Here is a 23,524-nt window from a genome sequence, read left to right as displayed (position 1 = left end):
TCTAAAAGGTGATTGGTACCTACCCACATGGGATTATCACTAATTTGAGTGAAATGTTTGGAACCTTATCTGGCACAAGGTTCAGTAAACATGGACTATCACTGCCTTTAGGACAAAAGCAAAATTTATAAATTCAAGCTTTCCTTTCCCTCATCAGAACCCTCATGCTCTGATATATAGAGTTGACCCTTGAACAACGCTGGGGTTAGGGGCACTGAACCCCAAGCAGTCGAAAATCCATGCATAACTTTTGACTCCCCAAAACCTTAATTAGTCCCCTGGTATCCATGTGTGATTGGTTCCAGGACCTCCCACAGATACCCAAATCTTCAGATGCTCAAGTCCCTTATACAAAACGGCTTAGAACAATGCATACAATCAGCCCTCTACATCTGTGGATGTGACACCCAGGGTTGGAGGGCCAACAATATACTTACTGAAAAAAAAAAAATCACATGGTAAGTGGACCCATGCAGTTCAAACCCATGTTGTTCAAGGGTCAACTGTACTTGCAAACCCCAAACATGCCATCTTCACACTTCTAAGGTCTCTCCACATGCTAGCCTTTCTTTGACGGCCAGGTAAACCTCATAGTCATCTACGAGCAACCCTCCTAGGTCTAATCCCTCCTAGCCCGAAGCACTATGCCTGTCTCTATTGGAGAACTCATTTTGATAAATCATTCCTCCCTAATTTTAAACATATCCAAAACACAGGTTTTTCTCTTAAGTCTGAGCCCTTGGAACATAGAATTATTTGTTGAAAAAAATGACTGATGAGTTTCCCTCCCTATAAATACCCCGTTTTCCCGAAAGTAAGACCCAGCTGAACAATCAGCTCTAATGCATCTTTTGGAGCAAAAATTAATATAAGACCTGGTCTTATATTAGACCCGGGAAACACGGTAAAATCAGAGGATGGACTACAGTAGTGCTTTTCAAAAGTTAACATGCATGGAAAACATCTGGGGATTTTGTTAAAATACCAATTCTGATTCAAACTCTGGGGCAGGGTCTAAGATTCTCCATTTATAACAAGCTCTCAGGTGATTCCGTGGGCAACTTTTTGAGCAACAAGACACTAGAGGATTCCATCTAATTTCTCTTAAAATACTGGGATTCTAAATTCGTTTAAGATTGCCTTAAAAAAGCAGAAGAAAAAAAACAGACACCAGGTTTGAAATCAAGCAGAAATTATAAGGCCTAGAAGGCAAGTAAAAACCCGAGTTTCACAAATGTAAGAGATTAATCGAGTGCACCACACTGCGCGTGCCTCATTTCATTTTCTCATTTTGGCTGAGCCTGTAAACTGGCTCAGCAGACCAGGGACTGGGACCCTAGAGACTAAAAGAATATGATGAAAGGTACAAAGAAGTCCAGAAACCCATACAAGGTGTGAAATAAAAGGGAACATCTAGATGAGAAAATAGCTTGACTATCAAAAATAGAAACAACATGAGTCAATGATTTCAAGGACTTTACCAATAAAACAGATTAAGCATGTAGGATAAACAAAATGTCCTCCTAAGAAAACATTGTCTTCTACAGTATCACTGAGAAGTTTCAAAATGTTTTTCAGGTTATCACAACAGCAGTTTAAAAAGGGGGGAAGGCATTTCTCTTTGAGAATGTAAGACCACTAAGTAGAGCTCAATAGTGCCTCTGCTATGCATCAGATCTTGAACAAAAATTACTTTACATCCTAGGATCATTTTGAACTGCAGTGATGGTTTTTGTTATAGAATTATCTAAGAGCCAACATGCTACAGACAGTAGAGAGGAATGAATTATCAATTACCATGATCCTAATATAAAACAGGTAACATGGTTAAGATTTAAAGATAAGGTTTCAAAATTGTAGTGCTGGGTTTGAGGATTATGTTTGTAGGCAGTACAACTGACATTTGAACCCAGCTCAGTATGTGCTCAATGACCACATTATATAAAACTGCTTTATACTTCAATTTCCTGTAAAAGCAATACAATGCCTACTTGTGTGACTTGTGAGACTACCAGAATGTAAAAGCAGCCATTAACATGACACCCAACAGTACCCTCAACAACATGTTTCCCCTGCTACCTTAACAATTTAAACTTCAAACTGTTGGAACTGGAAAACCACCAAGGTTAACTATGCCCAATTCTCTTATTTTACAAGGTCATTAAGTGGTTTAACAGGACAGAATATCAACTGAAAACTTATTGCAAATGCTAAGTGCCAAGTTAGAAACAGTTGGATAAATTATACCAATTTTACAGGTAAGATAACTGAGGCTTGGATAACACTGACTTCAAGCTGATACACAGCAATAAACTGAAACAATGCAATAAAACACCAAAGCTCAGACACACGAATGTTCTCCCACCAAATACCTTGTTTAGCCTTCCTTTTGAGTAAACTCTTACATCTAATAAAGGTCTTCCTATTTAATTGATTTGCCTGCCTAATATGTAATAACGTAATACATCATTAGGTACAACAGTGGCATTTAAATAGTCAAAGACAGGCAATAACCTGCCAAAGGAATTACCCTCTGGCAAATTAAAAACCTTGTAGTTATAATACTCAGGTAACAATCATACTTAATGTTTTAATCTTGGCTATGGTTTGCCATGAAATCTCTCATTAAGTATTTAAAAAAAAACGAAAACCCCAAACCACCTTTTGAGTTAGCTTAAATTATAGAGAGCACTGGTTTAGAAGCAAGCAAAAACTAAAACAAAGTTTAGTTACTGCCAATCCATTCCTAAAGATGCCTTTTTGGTATAATATTGCAGATAGGCAGACACAACTGTAAATTCTCATTTCCCTTGTGGTAGTCAAGAATTTAAAAGTACTGAGTAAAAAACATTACAAGAGAGAGGTAAAAGCATATTGACCCTCCCTCCCTCGATTTAGATTGTGGTGTTTTTAATACAAACATTTAAAAAATCATTGCATAGCTAAAGTCAATTTGGACAAACAGATGCCAAAGTTGAAAAATACATTTAAAAGGTACGAAACACAAACACCTACCTACCTTACGCCCATACAGGTACACTTACAGTGTTTCTTAATCTTTCACTTATACCTTCTGAAGTATCATAGTTTAAAAACTAAATACAGGCAGCTGCTCTTGGTTGGGGGGCTACACCTAAGGCAGGAAGATGGTGGCCGCAAAGATGATGAAAGAGTCGCTGGAGTCGATCAACTCTAGGCTCCAACTTGTTATGAAAAGTGGAAAGTACGTGCTGGGGTACAAGCAGACTCTGAAAATGATCAGACAAGGCAAAGCGAAACTGGTCATCCTTGCCAACAACTGCCCAGCCTTGAGGAAATGTGAAATATAGAGTACTACGCTATGTTGGCCAAGACTGGTGTCCATCACTACAGGGCAATAATATTGAATGGGGCACAGCGTGTGGAAAATACTAGAGTATGCACACTGGCTATCACTGATCCAGGTGATTCTGGTATCATCAGAAGCATGCCAGAACAGACTGGTGAACAATAAACCATGCAAAATTTTTCTTTAATAAAACTGGCCAGAGCTTGATTTGAAAACTGGAGAAAAAAACAAAAACAACCCACTAAATACAATCTTGACTAGTCAAAAAAATACTTAACTAAATTACACCAAGTACAAACCACCTCCACATTTGATTCTCAAAATTATTCGACCTCAAGTTAATTAAATGACTCAGATTCAGAGCAACAGTTGGGTAAAATTGGGTAAAATTTTTTTATTGGAAAACAAATATACAACTTGGAATGGATTTGAGGCAAATTGTGCCATAAGCAGATTTTAAGTGGCTAAACAAAGTTTAAAAAGCAAGTAACAATAAAAGAAAATGTTTCTGGCACAGGACCAGTAGTACAAAAAAATAGTGTACGAGTACCTGGATAATACACCCGTTTTGCAATAGTGCAACTTTTAAGTACATATTGTTGACTGTCCATAGTCCACGCAGAGTTACAACTCCACACTTCAACAACAACATGCTGACAGTTCCTAAAGAAAACTACTTAAAAAAAGGCATAACCCAGATGTTCCCTCATTTGACCGACTCCATCTAAGTTTAGATGTGCAGAAGGGCTTAGATATATCCAGAGGAAGCCACATGCAACATGTTACTTGATCAATTTTCTAAAATAAGGTTTCAGGACAATGACAGTAAGATAAGGGAAGAAAACATGGAGGAATGAAGTCCTAATTACTATACATGCATATTTTTTTTGACAGTAGGGGGAAACCTTTTACAGATAAGTTACAAACAAAGAAAAGGCAAATAAACAATTTTGTACAAGAAATTTAACACATTCTGTACAACGTCTTCACTTTGCTGTCATCATTTGTACAAACTCTGAAAAAGAAGTACACAAAAAGTAGTCAATGGCAAAAGACTGACAAAAACCAATCACATTTACTCAATCACTGAGCAATTACTATTCCTTCTTCTTTCCTCAAAAGGATCATAAAGCACAGAGGAAAGCTGGTCTACTGCCAAGGCTGGAACTTCATAAACCAAAATCACTAAATGAACAAACCCAATTAATGCTTTAGATAGCTTTTATAAATAAAAAGCACTCTTGCTCTTAGTTTAGTATTACCAATGATACTTTTGAATTTGAAGCATAAATTTTCAGACTAAAGCTAATTAGAGGAAGAGAATCCAATGAAGTCACCTTAATTTCATTTTAAGGATCTTGAAATAAAATTTTGAAGCTTTTCAAATTTTTCCATAAATGTTATACAAAAATTGTTTTAGCAGTTTGGAGTATAGTGCTTCTCAATCTTTAGTGTGCATATGAAACCACCCACCAGCAATCCTGTTAAAAATGCAGGACCTAGGTATAGGGATAGGACCTCAGAGGAAAAAGATCTAAAAACTTCTCAGGTGAGTGATGTTAACTAGTCTGTTCACAACATTCTGCATAGCAAAAGGTTAGTAAATACAAATAACTGTTTTAGCATCTTCATGGGGTTGGGAGTGGCTTACTAATTTTACACTATCAGATACCTAACAAGTATCTCTGAACTCACAAAGCATAGAATGAGGTGGTAAGAGACTGAAAGACTTACCTTCATAGTTTACTTGCCCATCACCATCAATATCTGCTTCCCTGATCATTTCATCAACCTCTTCATCTGTTAACTTCTCTCCAAGGTTTGTCATCACGTGGCGAAGCTCTGCTGCACTAATATAGCCATTGCCATCCTAGAAAAAAAGTCAGTAAAATGTGTGAAATTAGAGTTGGAACGGAAGTTTATTAAGTTTACTATATTTCACATTAGAGAGAAAAATATACTTTAGAAATCCATATTTCTTAGTTCCAAAGTCGAGTGATATCTCCTTACCACAAGATTAATGCAATACACGTTGCTAGGAAATCTGAGCTTGCACTGAATTCTTAAAAAGCTTTTGCTTAATAATGAATTATGTTGGTAAGTTATCAGAAAAACAAGTCTTCAAAGAATAAGAGGTCCTGATATCTTCATTTCATCCATCTTCATCCTCGAATTAAAACTTAACAAATTCAGTCCTCGAAAACCTACCTTATCAAACACACGGAATGCTTCTCTAATTTCTTCTTCACTGTCTGTGTCTTTCATTTTTCTTGCCATCATTGTCAGAAATTCCGGGAAGTCAATTGTGCCATTACCTGAAATGGTTTGTTTAATTGAAACATCACAACAGAATTTAAATGCCACTTTTTCAACTTCCCCTTTCCCAAACCTCCAAATTAAAGACTTACCATCAGCATCCACTTCATTTATCATGTCCTGTAACTCTGCTTCTGTGGGATTCTGCCCAAGAGACCTCATTACAGTTCCCAATTCCTTTGTTGTTATAGTTCCATCACCATCCTTGTCAAATAGTGAAAAAGCTTCTTTGAATTCTGTTTGAGAGACCACAATCCAAATGCATAGGTTAACAATAAAAAAAATAACCTCCTAAATGAAATGTATTAATCAACTCTTAAAAGATATATCGGGGGTGCCAAAAAAATGTATACACATGACTTGTGTTATCTGTTTTTGGTATATATTGAGTATTACAATTTTAATAGTTTTCCCCTTGTGTATACATTTTTTGGCACCCTGTGTATATGAAGATAGAAACTGAAATGAGATTTTGATTCCTGAAGGATTAGGTGGGAGAGCCTTGTGATATTTCAAACATCTTTAGCTAATCATACCGGCATATGCTCCTATTGACCTACCAGGGAGTTTTTTCACCTAAATCTTACAGGGAATTCAAATATCTAGACCACATAAAAATCAAACTATTCTGGGTTTAAAGAGAAAAAGAATCCAAGCCCCAAATGACTGGTTCTCTGTTTTCTGTTAAAGCTGCTCTGTGGAACACAATTCACAATTACAGCTCTAACCTACACTTAGAAAAATAAGACCACTGTTAACCAAAAATATATTTCTATAGAGCAACTATACTATTTGTACTATGGTTAGAATACAAACATAAGTCGTCAAAAATTAAGTCTGTCTCATCACTCACTAAATTGAAAACAAAAAAAACCTTTAAACTTCAAACAATGTGCTATAGGCTAGTTTTCTTTTCTGGAAGACAGAGGAGACTATCACCAAATAATCTATAATGATGTTAGCAATGGGATGATCAAGGTATGAATGACCATTTTTAGCTGTATTATTGAGAACAAACATAATTTAGACCTTTCTTTAGATAAGAAAATCCCAAACTTGCAGTAGAGTAAAATGTATTATTGCCTAAGATCTTTAAGATCTTATGAAATTATGTTGCTTTTATTTCACCACTAGATGATATGGAAAGCTGTTGGAGTGGTGGTCCACAAATAGTTCTCTGTACCATTTATTGTACAGAGAAACTAAAGCAGAGATTAAATTTGGTAGTGCAAGGTCATATAAATGTGCTAATGACAACTCTAGTATTTCTGTATCAGCAAGCCAATACAAAAGCAGTTCCAAAGTTCACAAGGCCATAAGCTCCCCCAACATAAGTAGAACATCTGAAACTATACACTTGACACGTTTAAGAAGTAGTGTGCCTCCTCTTACAGTCCAAGTCTCTTCTATTTACCTTCATTTCCTGCCTGTCTATCCATGCTCCAATTCATAAACTTCCCAGTTTTATTTCATCATAATCTCTTCTCTGGACTCAACTACTCTTATGATTTTGTCATTAAATATTTCATTATCTTCATGTCTCTTAGCATACATCTAAATTCAAACCTCAGTTATATTTTCCTTTAAGTGCCTGTCCTTTATCTCCCCCCAAATTCTGGAAGGCACCATTAGTCAGATCCATTTCCTTTCTATCAATCAACTGCTAAAATTGCTTCCACCTCCAACGCATCAGCTGAAAGTGCATAGGTTCACCAATGACTTAGGTACCCAATCCAGCAGGTATGTTTCAGTATGTGAGGTCACACAGCATAGAAATGAAAATCAGACTTTGGAAAAGGACTGCCTGGGTTAAAAATCCCAGCTCTGCTACTTACTTATCCCAGCTATGTAACCTGGGCAAATTATTACTAAACCTTTTTTCTATCTCAGCTTCCTCATTTTTTGTTATGGGAATAACTATCGACTTCCCAATTTTAAGAATTTAACTACACGTAAAGCACTTAGAACTACGTTTGACAAGTAAGTACTTAATAAATGTTTAGAAAAATATGATCTCATTTTCCTGCAGTATCCAAGATGACACTAGAAACCCCCTCAAACTTCTTTTGGCTTCCACAACAGTACTTTAATTTACGTCCTACCGTACAATGCCAAATGCTTTTGCTCCTACTTGTCTCTTACCACATGATGTAACCAACTCCCTTACCCTTTCTTCTTTCCTTGGCCATTTCATCTACGTCCATTTATAATGAACACTTCCTATCTTTGGTATACTAGTCTCAATAACACTTTTATTTCTAACTTCCTACAGGACATTTCCCCTGGCTGACCTCAAGCAAGACTTACGAAAACGAATTCTATACTCCCCAGCTACCCTAGGGAGATAAGCAAAACTCACTTAACTCTTGCCCCCTGAAATCTGTCCAATCATGCTGAACTCTGCTATTTAAATACTGCCTGATTCTTTTCCCATCTCTACAACCAATAATTTGGTTCATGGCCCCATCATCTTTGCCTGGACAATTACAACACCCTCCTAACTGGGTTATTTAAAATTACCCCCACAACTACTTGGGTTCTATTTACCTTCTTGGATCACCATGTTAACTTTCTTCTGTTTAAAATCTTTGAATTGCTTAGCTTTAGATATTACTGACTAGTTGCAGTTAGCTGCATTCATTAACAAGTAAATAGTTCCATTTCGTTTAAATGTTTTCAGAGGAACTGACTCGATACCAGAAGCTCAGTACCAAATTACTCATTGATTTTATGAAAATAGTATATATGTAGTACTAACCTAGATCAACCCAATGACAAAATTTGATGAAGACATTTATATGTTAGGGTTTTTTTTTTTTTACAGGATATAGAAATGTCTAGAAATATACAAACTATTGGGTTTGAATACATAGCATCTATCACCTAGTAACAGGATACAAGAAAATTAAAGCACTTAAGAGATTTGTATTTGTTTACATTACATTCTCTGCTGTAATGCTTAGCTACAGGCACTATATCATTTAACACCACCATTATGTGCAAAATTCCCAATGTGGTATCATCATTTTACTACATGATTTGACTTAAAGCCAAATTATGAAAGATACATGGTGTCAATTGATATGTGTATGTTCTAAGTTGCAGCAAGTTTTAAAATCTAGTAACTCTTCAAATGTTTGCTGGAATAAATGAAAAGCAGAAAATAAAACTGTATGTTGTAACTACAATTTATATATACAAAGAAGGAACAAATGAAAATATTTTAAAGGTCAAGTTTTATTTCAAATTTCTCTGTATTTTTCCACTTAAGAGCTAGAAATACCTGTAAAAATTCCTTGAAATGAGAATAAACTCAGAAGTACAATTTAAACTCGCCTGCATTTACTGCGTACCACCTGTACTTCAGAATTAGTATAATCTTCATTTATAGTAACATGTCATCCTAAAACAGTAATTTCCAGGAATGACTTGAAATACAAAATCCAAGAGTCAGAAACCTAAATACGCAATAAGAAAACAACAGGTCCTGAATATCACAAAACAGCTATCTTCAACATAATTGATAGGACCTCCCAAAATCCATTCTAGTTATGCCTAAGTTGTTTTATTTGTTCATTAGCAATCCCAAGACCCTTTCTATTTATTATATAAATCTGTAATTTTATTAAATTGGTTGTCATAAAAACAATTACAACAGAAGAAAAATCAAATGTTTTGTTTATCAACTTCTAGGTATTTAGAAAACTGAACTTAATAATCCCTTGAAGGTCATGTATGAGACCTTCGTTGGCACTATGAAACTGCTGCTATAAACTCAGTCAGATTAATTTTTTTTTAATCAAGTAAGTTTTATCCCTACACTGGACCTTGAAAGTTTAATGAAGGTTTAGGCTCAAGTTGCTTTAAAAAAGAAAAATTCTTGTACGTTTGTTTTTTCTATTGTCCTCTAAATGTCAGACAACAACAAATAACATCATGGCAGAGTCAGACAAAATTAACTTGTTAGTGATGTCACACCAGACTGCTCTGGATTGCTCTTTAAGATGAGGTAATGTAAACAATTCTAAACATCAATCATGCTTTTTCCTAGACCACGTTATTTGCTGTTACAATTTCTACATAAATCTGAAGTGATAATTACTGTAGGGAAAAAAAATAGCTTTAAAAGCACCTTAGTATATTCAATGTTGTATTACATGAAGCTTGTTAAGAACAAGTAGGTCTTAGACTCTGAGATGTTACTGGTCACCAGTGATTACAATTCACCCACCAGATAAAGAAAAATCTGCCTTTACCTCAAAGGTGGACACTGAAACATACCCAATTTAGGAAGGGACTTTGGGAGGCAGAATAATTCTTGGGATTGTGTAGGAAGTGTTCCAGAACATATTTTTGTCACACATTTTTGAAAATGAAACTTATTCATTTAAGAAGTATTTATTCAGTCCTTATTACATGGTAGGCACTGGGAACACAAGAAGTAACAAAAAGGTCCCTGATCTCACAGGGTTTTCATTTTAGTAGCATAAAAGCTTTGGTTTATCTAACCTAAGGGTTCACTAAAGCCTGGGGTCCAAGTAATATCTTTTTTAAAAAGCCTACGAAAGGACAGGGTAGGGAGAGAAACTAGAATATATTTTTTCCCCACTCCTATTGGAAATTTAATTGTATGATGGAAGTCAATGAAATGACAGAATTTATCTTAAAGACAGTGTTTCAATGAACTACAACTATTCTTTATAAAAATGCTGTATAAGTCATTGATTCTCTTGTAGTTCACAAACTATTTTTTAAAGAATTGTGTGTGTTTTGGGAAGGCAATGAGGAGCATCAACTCTATGATGGCACCTTGAGTAATACTCTACCTTATAAAGTGAACATTCTATGTTGTGTATAGTAGGCACAACTACCTGAGAGAAAATACCAAGAAACGAAAGGCAGAGAGGAAGGCCAGGTGTATTAGAGAATATAAGAGTTTAAGACTGGAAATATTAGATAGCCCAAGTCAGTTCCTGAAGACGTTATATAAAAACTATTTTAGAATAATTTACATTTCATTGATACATTTAAAATAGTATATACGAACAAAGAAATTATTTCCCAAGTTCTGCTTGATTACTTTTAACACACTCAATATAGCAATTTACCAACCACAGAAAGCAAATCTCAGGTTTAAGCCAAATTCACACAGTTAAGTTGTAAAAATAAAACCTGCTCAAATTTGGTCCTTTAATGCTAATAGCTTTTTACTTTATACAGTCCTATCAAATAATGTTTATGATGAACGTTTGACACTAATGATTTCTGCTCCTCCAAATTTGTGTTTATGAGGTGTGTGGAGGGGCTTACTTTAAATGGGCAATATAACTGAGTTCCAACCAGGCTTCTCAGTTTTCTCTAGCATTGAAAAAAATTGCTATAGTGTTTTTGAATACTTAAAACTCCTTGCCTACCAAAATTCTGGCAGTTAAAAGTGCTTGATCCTTGTGTTAACAAAAGTCTCTAATGAAAGTAATAGAGTTTGAAAGCCATTTCAATACTGCATTTAAAAAAAAAAAAAACCTTGAACAAGTTGCCCCAACATTATGATGTTAACCAACCAGCCATCTCAAAAGTATAGAATAAAATCGGAAGTACGTACTAATGTTTAATTAGTATGGCATAAAGACAACATGACATCAGGTTTTATGTAACAATTTAACATTTCCATAGCAAAACCAAAGGAAACAAGATTTAAGCTCATTTCAATAGCTGTCACTGCTTTGTTAAGACAAAATTACTACCATCTGTCAAACAGAATGCTAATTTTTGGACCTCGGTTTTTCACTGGAGAAATGGTTATTCCCTGACTATATATGCAATTCTAAGGTTAAAATATTAGCTAACTTTAAACCGGGGTAAATCCAACGTTTATTTTCTGATTCCACATTTCAAGTTAACTGTTAGTTACTACGTGACCCTCTTTGTGGAGACTGATTTGTTTGGAGTTGCAGTGTTAAAAACTGCCTAGAATTCGTGTTTTAGAGTAAGATAATCTTCAACAAAAACAAAACAAAGACCACCACCAGGCTCCAAAGTATATCCACACAGTCTGAAAACATAGGTCTTTAATTACAGTTAGTTCCACACATCTTTCAGAAGATGTGAAAGACAAGTTTACCCTCTCACTTGCCAAAGCAGGTTCAATTACTGTATTACATTACACCCGTTTGTTATCATCTACTACATAGATCAAAGTCAATTCTTTCATGCAAGTATCTTATTTTGAGGTTGGCTATTCAATTTATAATAAAATCCAATGGGCACAATCAGGCAAAGAATTTCTCACCTGCAATCTGCTCTTCAGTCAGTTGGTCAGCCTACAAAGAGATCAGAGATAGGTAAGTACTTGAAAGGATGTAGATCAGCAGTTACAGAAACAAGTTTTAAAACTTCCAAGGTTCAGCAGGTACCATAAACTTCATTTAGTTCAACATTCCTTAGTTATCAGCAACAAGCACACAGATGGGTAGAAAATGCACACATCTGGTTTCTCTTCGAAGCAAGCTGTCTTGATCCCGAGTTTAAGATACGAAGATAGTTCAAAATACGTTTGAAAGTCTAAATTTTACACAAATTTTAAAAAGGCAAATCTGGCATACTAAAAAGTTTAATTGGAATTATTCTAAAATAAGGATAGAATCTAGTTTCCTTTTTCAAAGTTAGCATACCTAAAACTTAAGCTTACCCCCTCCCTTGGTAGATAAAATCATTACCAGAAAACTCCACTGAACCAAAAATAATGTCCAAGGGACTATATTCAAAATTACTCCTATAAATGATTAAACATATCATTTGGACATGAAAGTGATTTTCCAACCCCCCTCATATTAGTAAGCAAAATTCATATCTATTAAAAAGATTAAAAGTCAAGATATCATGGTTTGGGCAACATGAAAGCTATCAGTTTTTACTCCTCCTCACCTGCCAGGCAACTGCAGAGAATGCAGAATTATGAACATTTCAACTATCTTATTTACCAGACACCGTGTTTCCCCAAAAATAAGACCTAGCCGGACAATTATATAAGACCACGTTCTACATTAATTTTTGCTCCAAAAGACACATTACAACTGCTTGTCCGGCTAGGTCTTATTTTCGGGGAAACACGGTAGTATTAAGTCCAGCCACCCATTTTCTCTTGACTTTTGAAATCCCAAAGTGAGCCTAAGGTTTGTGATGTCTAAAACCCATTATAGGTATATGTTGTTCTTTTTATTCAGTCTTCATAGTAACCCTATAATAGTATTATTATCGCCTATCTTACAAATGGGGAAAGAGGCTCAGCTTCAATTTCAGGAAGTGGGGAGTACAAAATTAGTTAACTAGTAGTTAACTAGTCACAATTAAACAACACCAATTCCTATAAGTTTGAAATTCAGAACTCCATAATGTATAAAGATATTTGCAGAAAACTTGTTCTTCACGTGACCTTCATTTTTGGACATTTCACTGCTATTAGTATACATACCCATAAAGCAGCTAGTTATGTGGTTCTGGGAGGCACTGACAAAGTAGCCTTCTATCTAATATTCCTACCTACACGAAGTCAAACATACTATGATTAATCCATTCATTGTTTGGTATGAAAAGAAGGAACACTGCCTGGTTTTGTTCTTTTTAAATGAACACGCTCCAGATAAGGGTAACACCTTAATGTAGAATAGCATCACATTTTCTACAGGGGACAGCACGAGACAATTTGAGAAACCAAGAAAGCTTCTTTCTCTGCTCAACAATTTTGATTTGACCTCAATGCAAACTCAACTTGTTTCTATTTAAAAAAGGAAAAAAAGCCAAAGACCTACTAACTTAAAACTGAAGTGCCAATAATTAAGTTAAAATGCACGAGTTTATAGAATAATTATCTCTAGCAAGATTTGGTATAAAATCAGATTGCTTTCCCTAGGAATAAGATTTTAAAAATCCAGAGTTGATGTTTAGTTTGTTAGAGGTTATGGTGGTTTACTTCTAGTCTGATTCCATTTTACAGGACTTCTATCATTTCTGAAAAAGGGTATCATGGTGAAGGAAAAAGCATGGTGTTTTTGAGTCATAACCACGCTAGTATCCCAGCTCTGCAATTAAACAGCTGTGTGACCTTGGTCACATTACTCCACCTCTCATAGTGGACTTCATCTGTAACACAGTATTCCTATCTACCTTACAGGGTTATTGTGCAGAGCAAATGCGAAGCTATGGAAAGGGCTAGCCCAAAGAGTTCAGTGATAATTATTTTATACAATAAACTAACCAAAGAACTTGAAATATCAACCAAACTAGTTCAACTTCCACACAGAAGATAAACATGCATGGCATTATCAAGCCTTTTACAACAAAGCCATCATGTTCTATGTTAACTTTAAGCTGACAAAATGTATTTCCACAAAGTGAAACCACTAGGCGCAGCCCAGGGAAAGATGTGAAAGGTAAAATCAATTTAGAACTAAAAACGTTAAACTAACTGTGTACAAGGCACTGCAGCATGCGTGAAAGCTGAAGGTTTGATGGCTATGTGCAGAAAAGGCAACTGCGTTTGTTCTCACAACGTGGTGGTGGTGGGGAATATCTGGGAAAAGCTCGTTTATATGAAAGCTGAGAAACAAGGATGTTAGCTATAAAACAGAAATTTTTCAATTTTGCTTGGTAAGTTTAATTTTAATGACCCCACACCATCTTGTCCAGCTCTCTACCTCAAGGCAAATGCAGTCTCAGAAAAGATCACAAATGAGCTTCAAGGAAGACGCTAAGCACACAAGAGACTAAGTTACTCACACAAGCGCTCCATGATTTTGCTTGGGATGTTTCAAGAAACTTAAGAAGTTTTTTCTACTTACTAATCCAGAGTTCAAGGTTTTAAAATAAACTTTACCACCAACATTCAGATTAAAGCCTACTAAAAGCAGGAACACAAGACTCCCTAGAACTCTTTAATTTGTAAGCCTTTTCCAACTACACCAAAGAAATTTGGTTCCCACTTGTCTATGGTGAATGCTATTTTCTTACTACTTAGAAGAACTAGAAGGCGGCCGGATGGCTCAGTTGGTTAGAGTGTGAGCTCAGAACAACAGGGTTGCCGGTTCAATTCCCACAAGAGCCAGTGAGCTGCACCCTCCACTAGGTTGAATGACGACTTGGAGCTGATGGGCCCTGGAGAAACACACTGTTCCCCAATAAAATTTAAAAAAAAAAGAAAAAAGGAAAAAAAAACTAGAATTATACCTTTGGGAAAACTCAACCTCATTAACATGTTTATCTTAGTAAAGTGAAGGATAATTCACTGCAAAGATGACTAGTTCCTTATTTCTTTTATTTCTACAATTGATATAATTCTTCCTACTGCTCGAAAGCTTCCAGGCATTAGTATACTTTCAGGTTCCACCCCAGACCTACTGAACTAGAATCTGCATTTTGGAAAACTACAGGTGATTTGTAAACATTGAGAAACACTAATCTAGGCCATGTGTGACCTGAAGTGAATGCATTTATGTACCTTTATTAAACATTTCCTAAATGGCATTCAAAAGTAGGTATGGATAGTCCTGGAGTTCATCTAGTGAAAAGGTGGTATACAAATAATCCAAAACTTTGATCTTAATAAATGTAAGAATCCATAGGCTTGAAATGGAACACAAACTTCTATCCTTCACTCCTTCCTGATTCTTCCAAGTGCTACTTCCATACAACAAAGGCTTCGTAAGTAAATTTTTCTACAATTTCAGAAATCAAGGTATTTGTTTTACCTGTATCAAAAGCAGTCTCTATTTCAGTGAAGTTAAAATATACGTACTTTAATTCTGATAGAACAGCATTTACTATATATAACATCTTGGACCAAAAGAAAAACCACTATAAGAAACTACTTCATAAAAATTAGGACCTTTACCAAAAGGTCTAATCTGATCATTCTAGCTGAATCTAGAACTTTCTGTATTTTAATAGATCCATAGTGAATTTCCTCAGTCTAACAGAAACAGATCTCGTCGCAGTTTGATGTAACTTATTAGTCAAGCTACAAAATCTTCACATTTTCTAGTTTAATTACCCAGCCTTTTCTTAAAGCATCCCCTTTTAATGAGCATGTATTGATTACATGTAAACCCAAGAGCTATGTGAGCAATCTTATTCTATTTCATATAAACTTTTTATTCTTTAACTTGAGAGTTCTAATTTCAATTTCCAAGTCTTATAATTATGAATCACATGAAGACAACTTCCAAATTAATTAACGATGACTGTCAACTTACAAACCGAAAAAATCCAAAGCATCAATAATGCAAATAACTACAAAAGCCTATCACTGGCAAGAACCACGAAAGCAGATACAAAACTCCAAGCATCACCAAGAAAACCTAATTCGAGTTCTTGATTCAATTACGACAGATGCAGGAAAAAAACCCTCATCCTTCATTTAAGACTGAAATTTTCCTTCACAATTTAGAACTTAAATTACACGCCTATTATGTAGCTTCACCTGTGAGTAAATTCGAACATATTCAAATTCAGAATAAAACGATTTATCAAGATGGAACTAGTGCATCAAACTTAAATGAACACTAGTTTTAACCAAGGTGAACTCTTTCCACACCCATACAGGCTGCAAGTTTCAGTTGGCAAGGATTTCCAACTCCTGCTTAAGATGTCACCTTGCCTCCTGGACACACCCATTGTCGTAACACTTGGCAAAAGGAAACCACAAAATAACTATTGCAAATTAACCACCGCCCTCCTTAGATTTTTTTTTTTTCAGGGAATGAACAGGAGTTCCGGTCTCAAGTGACAGGAAAATGTTTTTATTCCCTGCCCCGCAAAATACTCTTCTATCACTATAGTATTTGACAACCCTTACTGTACAAATGAAATGAACTACACTTTAAGATGATCTGGCAATTTGTCTAGGAAATACGAGTCATTTCCAAGGGGACTGGTGCGTGGGCAATGCTGTGTGGTCGCGGTTGCTTGGCATTAGGCGTGCAGGTGAGTACTCAAAAATACGACATATTCAATGGCCCTTTTCAAAGGCATCCTTCAAGTTGTTACATGAAGTAAGACCGACTTTCACAACAGAACGGCAGTCACTCCGAAGCTTGCTTTCCATAGGTGGTGGTCAGGAAACGCCTTTCAGACCCTTAACTGGAGCCGATGGCTTTCTCTAACAAGATGCGTACTGAGGGGACGCGCCCGACTTCAGGTACAAAGCCATTAAAAAAAAAAATTTTTTTCTTCTTAATGTCCAGCCTGGGTGGTGGGAAAAGGCCCCAGCACCCAGAAGGAGCCAGATCGGCACTCACCGAGCTTCCTTCTCACCCCCGGAGAGGGAGGGGAAGCTGCAGAGGCCCCCCCCCCCACCCACTCCCTACTGGCCAGCCCCGCAGCGCCGCGGCCGCCAGGACCTCCGCAGCCCTGCAGGTGCCAGCGCAGCAGCTGGGGCGCGAGCCCAGCGGGCGGCGCTCCAGCCCCGCCGCCCCGCCCCCCGGCCGCTCCCCGCGCCGCGCGGGCTCTGCCCACACCGCGCGCCGCGCCCGTTCGCTCGCCCCCCGGCCCCCCGGCCCCCCCGGCACGCGGGAGCTGCAGGCTAACGGCGGCGCCGGCTCTTACCCGGGCGTCGCGCGCTCCCTCCCGCCCCCTCCGCGCATGCCGGCCACAAGCGGACAAAGACGCTTCCTGGCGCCCCCACTAGCCGTCCGTTGGGCTTTTGAATCCGGCCCCCGAGCAGACCTTTAGAGATGCCCGACCCAACGCTTTGGCGCTACCGCTCCCCCCACCCCGCGCCCTTCCACTCTCTCGCCTCCCCCATGTGCTGGGCTGCTCCCCCACCCCGGATTCATCCTCATCCAGCCAAGCCCCCGAGGAGCTTGCGGCCTCGGGGGCAGTGCCCCTGGCCCCCAATATCCTAAGGGACACCATCCTGAAGAGAATGGGGGTGGGGGAACACCTGCGACACAACCGCCGCGGACGCCCCCAGCCTCTTTCGCGCCATCCCTCAGGCGAAGATCATTCCTGCAAGGTTTAAGGGAGGTGAGTTCCCTTTCTTTAGTCAATTAGCTTCAGCCTCTTTCCCCCAAAGGCCCAGCGCCGGCAGCTTAGCGACGAACTCACCATGCTGCAAGCGCTACCGGTCTCCGAGACGTGACCACACAACCACTCAGCTCGCTCGCTCCACTCGGACTAATTCTCCCCCTCCGCCCCCAGCGCCTCATAAACACCTCCCTCCGCTAGATCCATCCGCCGCATGCCGAATAACGGAACATCACAAACGAGTCCCGGCCATCCCCCTTCCCTCAAACTCTTCTCGAGACCCCTTTATCCACAGTTATTTGGTCAACGATGCAAGAGGTAAAGGGAAGTGGGAGAATGGATGACGTAAGTGGGTTTCACTCCCCAGCGAGCCGTTAAAAAGGCCGGTGGAGTCGCGCCTGAGGGGCTCTACTTTGCGGCGCGGAGGAGCATGTCGTAGCGACGTGTGCCTATAGTCGTTGAGCAGGCCTCTTATTGGCTGGTTCGTACCTGCAATGCGTCACTTGGGCTCGCAGCAGCCGCTGCCGCCGCCGCTGGGACGCGGTGCGGCTTCTGCCGTTGGTGCTTTGGACACGGTGTCCTGGCAACTGCGCCAGGCGGCAGAGTTGGTTGTCTTGCGCTTGGCTGGAGAATCTTCCCCCACCCATTCTTCCCTGCCACACTCACACAATACAGTTTCCCGCCCGTTTTGTAGGGGTAGATGAAAACACCTTAAGCCAATGAAGGATGAAGTGAAAGACCACAAGAAACCCGTACCCACGCACCCCACGCCCAGCTTCTCAGCCTCGTATTTCGGCCTGTTGGAGGCCACGCATTTTCTATTTCACTTCTTCACAAAACCAATGAAAATCTGAAAATCTGGATAAGGGCAAATGCAGCTGCTCAGCTGACAGACTAATCTGAAAAGGTCTTCCATTCATACTTCCCCTTTGCCTTCCTTGCCAGGCGTAATTTACCAGGAAAAAAAAGTCATTCAAAACCCACAGATTCTGTGGGATTAGTCACTCCAAATAGCCCCCTTGATACTGTAGAATAATAGAGGTCTGGGTTGGAGTCACCTGGGTGTGCCTTGGTTGGGCCACTTTCTTAAATGTATGACCTTGGATGAATCATTGAATCTTTAGCCACATTTAAAATGGAGGTGGTAATACCTATCTCAAAAGATTACTGTAAGAATTAGAATTATATAAAGATTAGAGTTAATGTAAAATGTTCAAGTAATAGGCACAGGGTAAGCACCAAACAAGTGGTCACTATAATATACCTTCCCCCCCATAATGAATTTGACCTTTCTAATTTGACCTTTCTAAATCTCTAATCTCAGATTTAAATGGACATTTTTAAAACCACATAAAAGTTGGCTCCTTGGAATTGGAAACCTTGTGCACTGTTGGTGGGAGTGTAAAAGGGTTCAGCCACTGTGGAAAACAGTATGGTATTTCCTTTAAAAACTGAAAACAGAATTATCATATGAGCAGCAATTCCACTTATAGGTATATACCCAAAAGAACTGCAAGCAGAAAATTAGAGATATTGCTATGTCCATATTCAAAGCAGCATTATTCACAATAGCTAAAATGTGGAAGCAACTCAAATTTCCATCAATGGATAAATGGATAGGGAAAATATGGTTACATGGAGTATTATTCAGCCTTAAAATGAAGGAAATTTTATAATATACTACAACACGGACACTATGCTAAGTCAAATAAGCCAGTCACAAAAAGAACAAATACTGTATAATTCCATTTACATGAGGTACTTAAAATAGTGAGACTCATAGAGTTGCCGGGAGCTGGGGTGAAGGGGAATGGGGCGTTACTGTTTAATGGGAATAGAGTTTCAGTTCTACAAGATGAAAAGAGGTATGGGATGGATGGTAGTGGTGGGTGCACAACATTATGAAGTATTTAATACCACTAAACTGTATAGTTAAGAATTGTTAAGATGGTAAATTTTATGTGTATGTTAACACCCACAATTTTTTTTTACTTAGTGCTTTGGTCCCACCCAAAATAATCAAGGGTGTGCATAACCTGGAATATTTTAAGATGATGAACACCTACTGTGTGAACTCCATTTGAATATAATGTAATTGTTACCATAGACGGGGCTTATATGGCACAGAGGAGAGGATCTTAGCTCACCAGAGTTTCCAAAAAGGTTTCTTAAAGAAGAAGACTCCTAAATTGAGTCTGACATAATAAATAGGCTAGGAAAAAATAAAAAAGCAGGGAGGAAGAGGGAAGCAAATTCTAGATGAAAGAAAAAACAGAGCAAAGGCCCAGAGGTATGCAATTGCATGGCTTGAGGGAGGAGCTGTCAGTGATTAGGTATCTAGAAACTAGGGTTTAATGCTCAAACTGTAGTTCCTTAAGATGGTTGTTGGTAGAACCACGGTCCAGAAAGAATAATTCATAGGCCAGAATTAGAATTTCCTGGTAAAAAGCATGGGCATGTGGACCCTTGAAACCTAGTGAACAGCATTTCTAGCAAGCCAAGGTGAAATCTTGCCTTCTAAGAAGAAGTTTCCCTCAAGAACATCTTCCTGCCCAGCAAGACCAAGACTTTTTCTAGTGGGGATCTGCACCCACTTTGAAGTTTCACTGGAGTTTAACATTTTTAGCCAAGTTATTCCTTTTCTGTTACCTTCAAAAGTATTTCCTTTACTAGGCCAGAGATGGAGCCTCTTTCTTTCAGTCATGCAAATCAGACATAAAGTATGTGCTTTTTAAATTAGTATTGGCAACTCTGTGTCCTTCCTTTCAGATGAATGACTGTTCAATGAAAACTCAGGACCCTGAGCTTCTATTGTCCTTGCTAATGTGGTGATGTAATGATGCCATGGGCGAAAGGGGAAAAGGTTAATTAACTTTATCCTCCAAATGAAATACCTTTGAGAATGTTATTTAAAAGTAGTTACCTCTGCTTCAGAATCTAAGCTGAAAACAGAGCCCCAAGGCTACCACCATTCCATACTCTGCATTTTGGTAGCTCCCAAGTTTTTCCAAGGTATTCCTCAGAAATTTGTCTCTGATTCCTCCTCAGATGGAAGAACCATCAACAATCTTTTTTTCCAGTTTAGTCACTAAAAATATTCCCTCTTTACACATTACCCCATCAGTATGCAGTGATTTTTACATATGAAATTTTTAATAATGGGAAATGGAATGACAAAATGAATAATCACCTCTACTAGAAAATGAATTTTAAAAGGATTGGTACATAACGTAAGGGTCATGAGCTTAATATACAGGTGCATACTCAATGATGTATGTATTGAATCAAAGAGCTTTTAAACAAATATTTGGCAATGAAATATGTCTGTTAAAGAGAATACAAAAAAGTTCTTCCTGGTGTCTTGGGTTGAATTTCAGTAAGGCCTCTCTTGCAGAATCTTCCTTGCTGACCTCTTCAAGAAGAGAAAGAAAATGAGAAAAAACGTCAAGAGTTACATTTAAAGCCAATGTGGTTTATGTGTGTTTGAGATAGTTCCAAGTCAATTTATTTATAGAGCATTTGTCTTCCACAAGATGACATACTGTGCAGCCTGACTTTGGCAATTGCCAGCTGAGAAGCAAAGTTGGGATAACCACCACATCAAAGCCTAGGAGGTGGTTGGTTGTCTTTCCATTTTCTCTTCCTAACCATTAAGATCTTACAGCTTTCTGCCTTTGTCCATCTTGGGAAAATAAGAATGCACTTACTTCCTTCCGAGCCTCAGTTCCTCAATTTGCAGAACAGAGATAACACAAGCCCCGTTCTTTGACACTTCCTTCCCATAGCTTTTCTCCTCCAGCCAGTTGTGTAATGGACCTAGAGCAGAGGACAATCACAGTGGCATTCTTGATTGCAGGGCCTGTGTGATTCTCAACCTGTGAAAGAATTAAGCCCTAAATGACCTAAGGCATTGATAGTATGCATCTAGAATGGTACTTGTTATGTGCCAACCTTGAGAGAATTGAGAAAATAGTGCTCAAAGCATTATCTTGTTCTGTGGTTTGGATAAGGAGCCCCGGTTGAGAAAATGAAGCTATCTTCTTCCAGGATTATGGAGCAACACAGAGCTGGAACAGCAAGTCAACCAGGTCATGAGAAAGTCCTGCCCACAGCATCTTCAGTTCGATGAAGAGTAAAGCATATAGAGAATGACATTCTGCCATTCATTCATTTGTTCATTCAAAAAAAAAATTGAGATGTCAATTTAGGGTGACCAACCATCTCGATTTCCCTAGGACTGAGGGGGTTTCCTGGAACACAGGACTTTCACTGCTAAAACCATTCAGTAGCAGGTAAACCAAGGTGGTGGTCGCCCTAGAAACAGTGACCATTCATTCAATAAATAGCAGTAACCTATTAAGTGCTATAAATGTGATATTATAAGAATGAGTGCAGGGACCATAGGAATCTATAGGAGGACAACCTAACAGACAAGAGGAAGATGTTCTAGAGAACATGATCCACAGAATGTGAGTAGAGGTGGAGAAAGAGGGAAGGTGTTTGAGGTAGAAAGAAGAAGCATAAAGGAACAAAGATGTCAGTACCACCGCCGTCATCAGTGTCATCCTCACCACAGTCACAGCCACTGTGATTGGGTGCTTACCATGGGCCAGGCGCTATGCTCATCACTTTACATACTTGGTCCATATTGTTGACCATTCCGTTCCTCTTGAAACACTCTTCTCATTTGGTTTCTGAAACGCCCCTCTGCTAGTACTTCTCCTACCTCTCTGGCAGTTTCTTTGTAGGCTCCTTGACAAGCTCCTTCGCCTGTTGCTTTAAAAATGACGTGCCTCCAGGTTGAAGCCATGGCTCTCTTCTCTTGCGACTTTCATCACCTGCCCTGGGCACTTTCCCCACTCCCACAGCATTGGCCCTGTGCTAATGACCTCCAAATATGGATGGCCACATGTATAGTCTCCTAAACTCCTGGTCAGTATTTTCAGCAGCTTAGGCCAACCCCTAACATTTGTGTGTTCAGTCAAGAGTACAAGTAGAGGCTTACATAGCATATATTAAATGTGTTAAAGTTATAAATCTAGCTAACAAACGTAAAATACGTTCTAGTCTCCTACCTTGACAAAGTTTCATAACAACCTGGAAGGTCATGGTCAATTTTAGAACCTTGGATTTCCACATCAGAGCACAGAAGTGTAAGGAAGCTTTCCTCTCACTCACAGCCCACCCGTTTCTCCTCTCGTCCCCAGCTCCATCCGCACTCAAGGGGCCTCACATTCACATGTGTGGACACTTGTCCTCATAACCTAGCTTCATCAACAGCCCCACAAATAGCTGCTTATCAACCATGCCTGAAGGCCTGTATCTAGGGATGTGTACCCTAGAGATACAGTCTGCTCTCTGGAGAGTAGCCCCAAGGACGAAGTCTCCATAGGCCCTGGAAGCAAGCTTGATGCTAGCTGAGCAAGGAATTCTGTGATCCTGGAGACCTAGAGTAGTCTTGAATAGGAGGGAGTGTGGGATCTGGGTAGGGAGGTCCCCTTGGGCCTGTGTAGAGGGGAGCCTCTGGAGGAGAGCCAGAGCAAGGCCCTTTAACGTGAGGCTAGGGCTGGGTCCTCTCTTACAGTCCTGAAAATGTCTGCTAGCAACTCTTCCCAGAGGTCCTCAGGCCCTGAAACAACACATCCAAAACTGAACCCATCATACTTTCACCCAGACCTACTCTCCCCTATTCTGTTGCATTGGAAGTGCCTCCCTCTACCCTGCACCCAAGCCAGGCTGAACTACTTGTAGATACCTGGACGCACTACCCAGTTTCCCACTTCTGTGTCTTTACTCCGGCTGCTCCCTCGGCCTGGAACATCCTTCCTCCCTTTCCCACTGCCTGCTGCTCATCGCTCATAC

The 23,524-nt window shown here is 38.9% G+C and overlaps 1 protein-coding gene and 1 pseudogene across 1 annotated transcript; one reads left to right on the top strand and one right to left on the bottom strand.

Moving 5' to 3' along the window:
- Positions 1-260: 260 nt before the first annotated feature.
- On the top strand, positions 261-4,014 carry LOC117033011 (60S ribosomal protein L30-like; annotated as a pseudogene).
- On the bottom strand, positions 3,698-17,870 carry CALM2 (calmodulin 2). The gene is made up of 6 exons (XM_033124856.1): positions 17,744-17,870; positions 11,934-11,964; positions 5,737-5,880; positions 5,537-5,643; positions 5,063-5,198; positions 3,698-4,343 (listed from the first exon to the last, which is right to left on the bottom strand). Exons 1-6 carry the CDS (start codon positions 17,744-17,746, stop codon positions 4,315-4,317), a joined length of 450 nt encoding a protein of 149 aa, XP_032980747.1. The 5' UTR covers positions 17,747-17,870; the 3' UTR covers positions 3,698-4,314.
- Positions 17,871-23,524: the final 5,654 nt, after the last annotated feature.

This window comes from Rhinolophus ferrumequinum, chromosome 13 (assembly GCF_004115265.2).
Source record: "Rhinolophus ferrumequinum isolate MPI-CBG mRhiFer1 chromosome 13, mRhiFer1_v1.p, whole genome shotgun sequence".
Classification (NCBI taxonomy): Eukaryota; Metazoa; Chordata; class Mammalia; order Chiroptera; family Rhinolophidae; genus Rhinolophus; species Rhinolophus ferrumequinum.
The sequence above is the reverse complement of the archived record's forward strand: the minus strand, read 5'-3'. Positions and strand labels throughout refer to the sequence as shown.

What these genes read in the sequence shown, in the direction of transcription:
- CALM2 (XM_033124856.1), bottom strand. An exon ending in AAATGAAGTGGATGCTGATG is followed by an intron (nt 5,644 to 5,736) that starts GTAAGTCTTTAA and finishes AAACCATTTCAG; the next exon opens with GTAATGGCACAATTGACTTC. An exon ending in CATTCCGTGTGTTTGATAAG is followed by an intron (nt 5,199 to 5,536) that starts GTAGGTTTTCGA and finishes CTTTTTTTCTAG; the next exon opens with GATGGCAATGGCTATATTAG.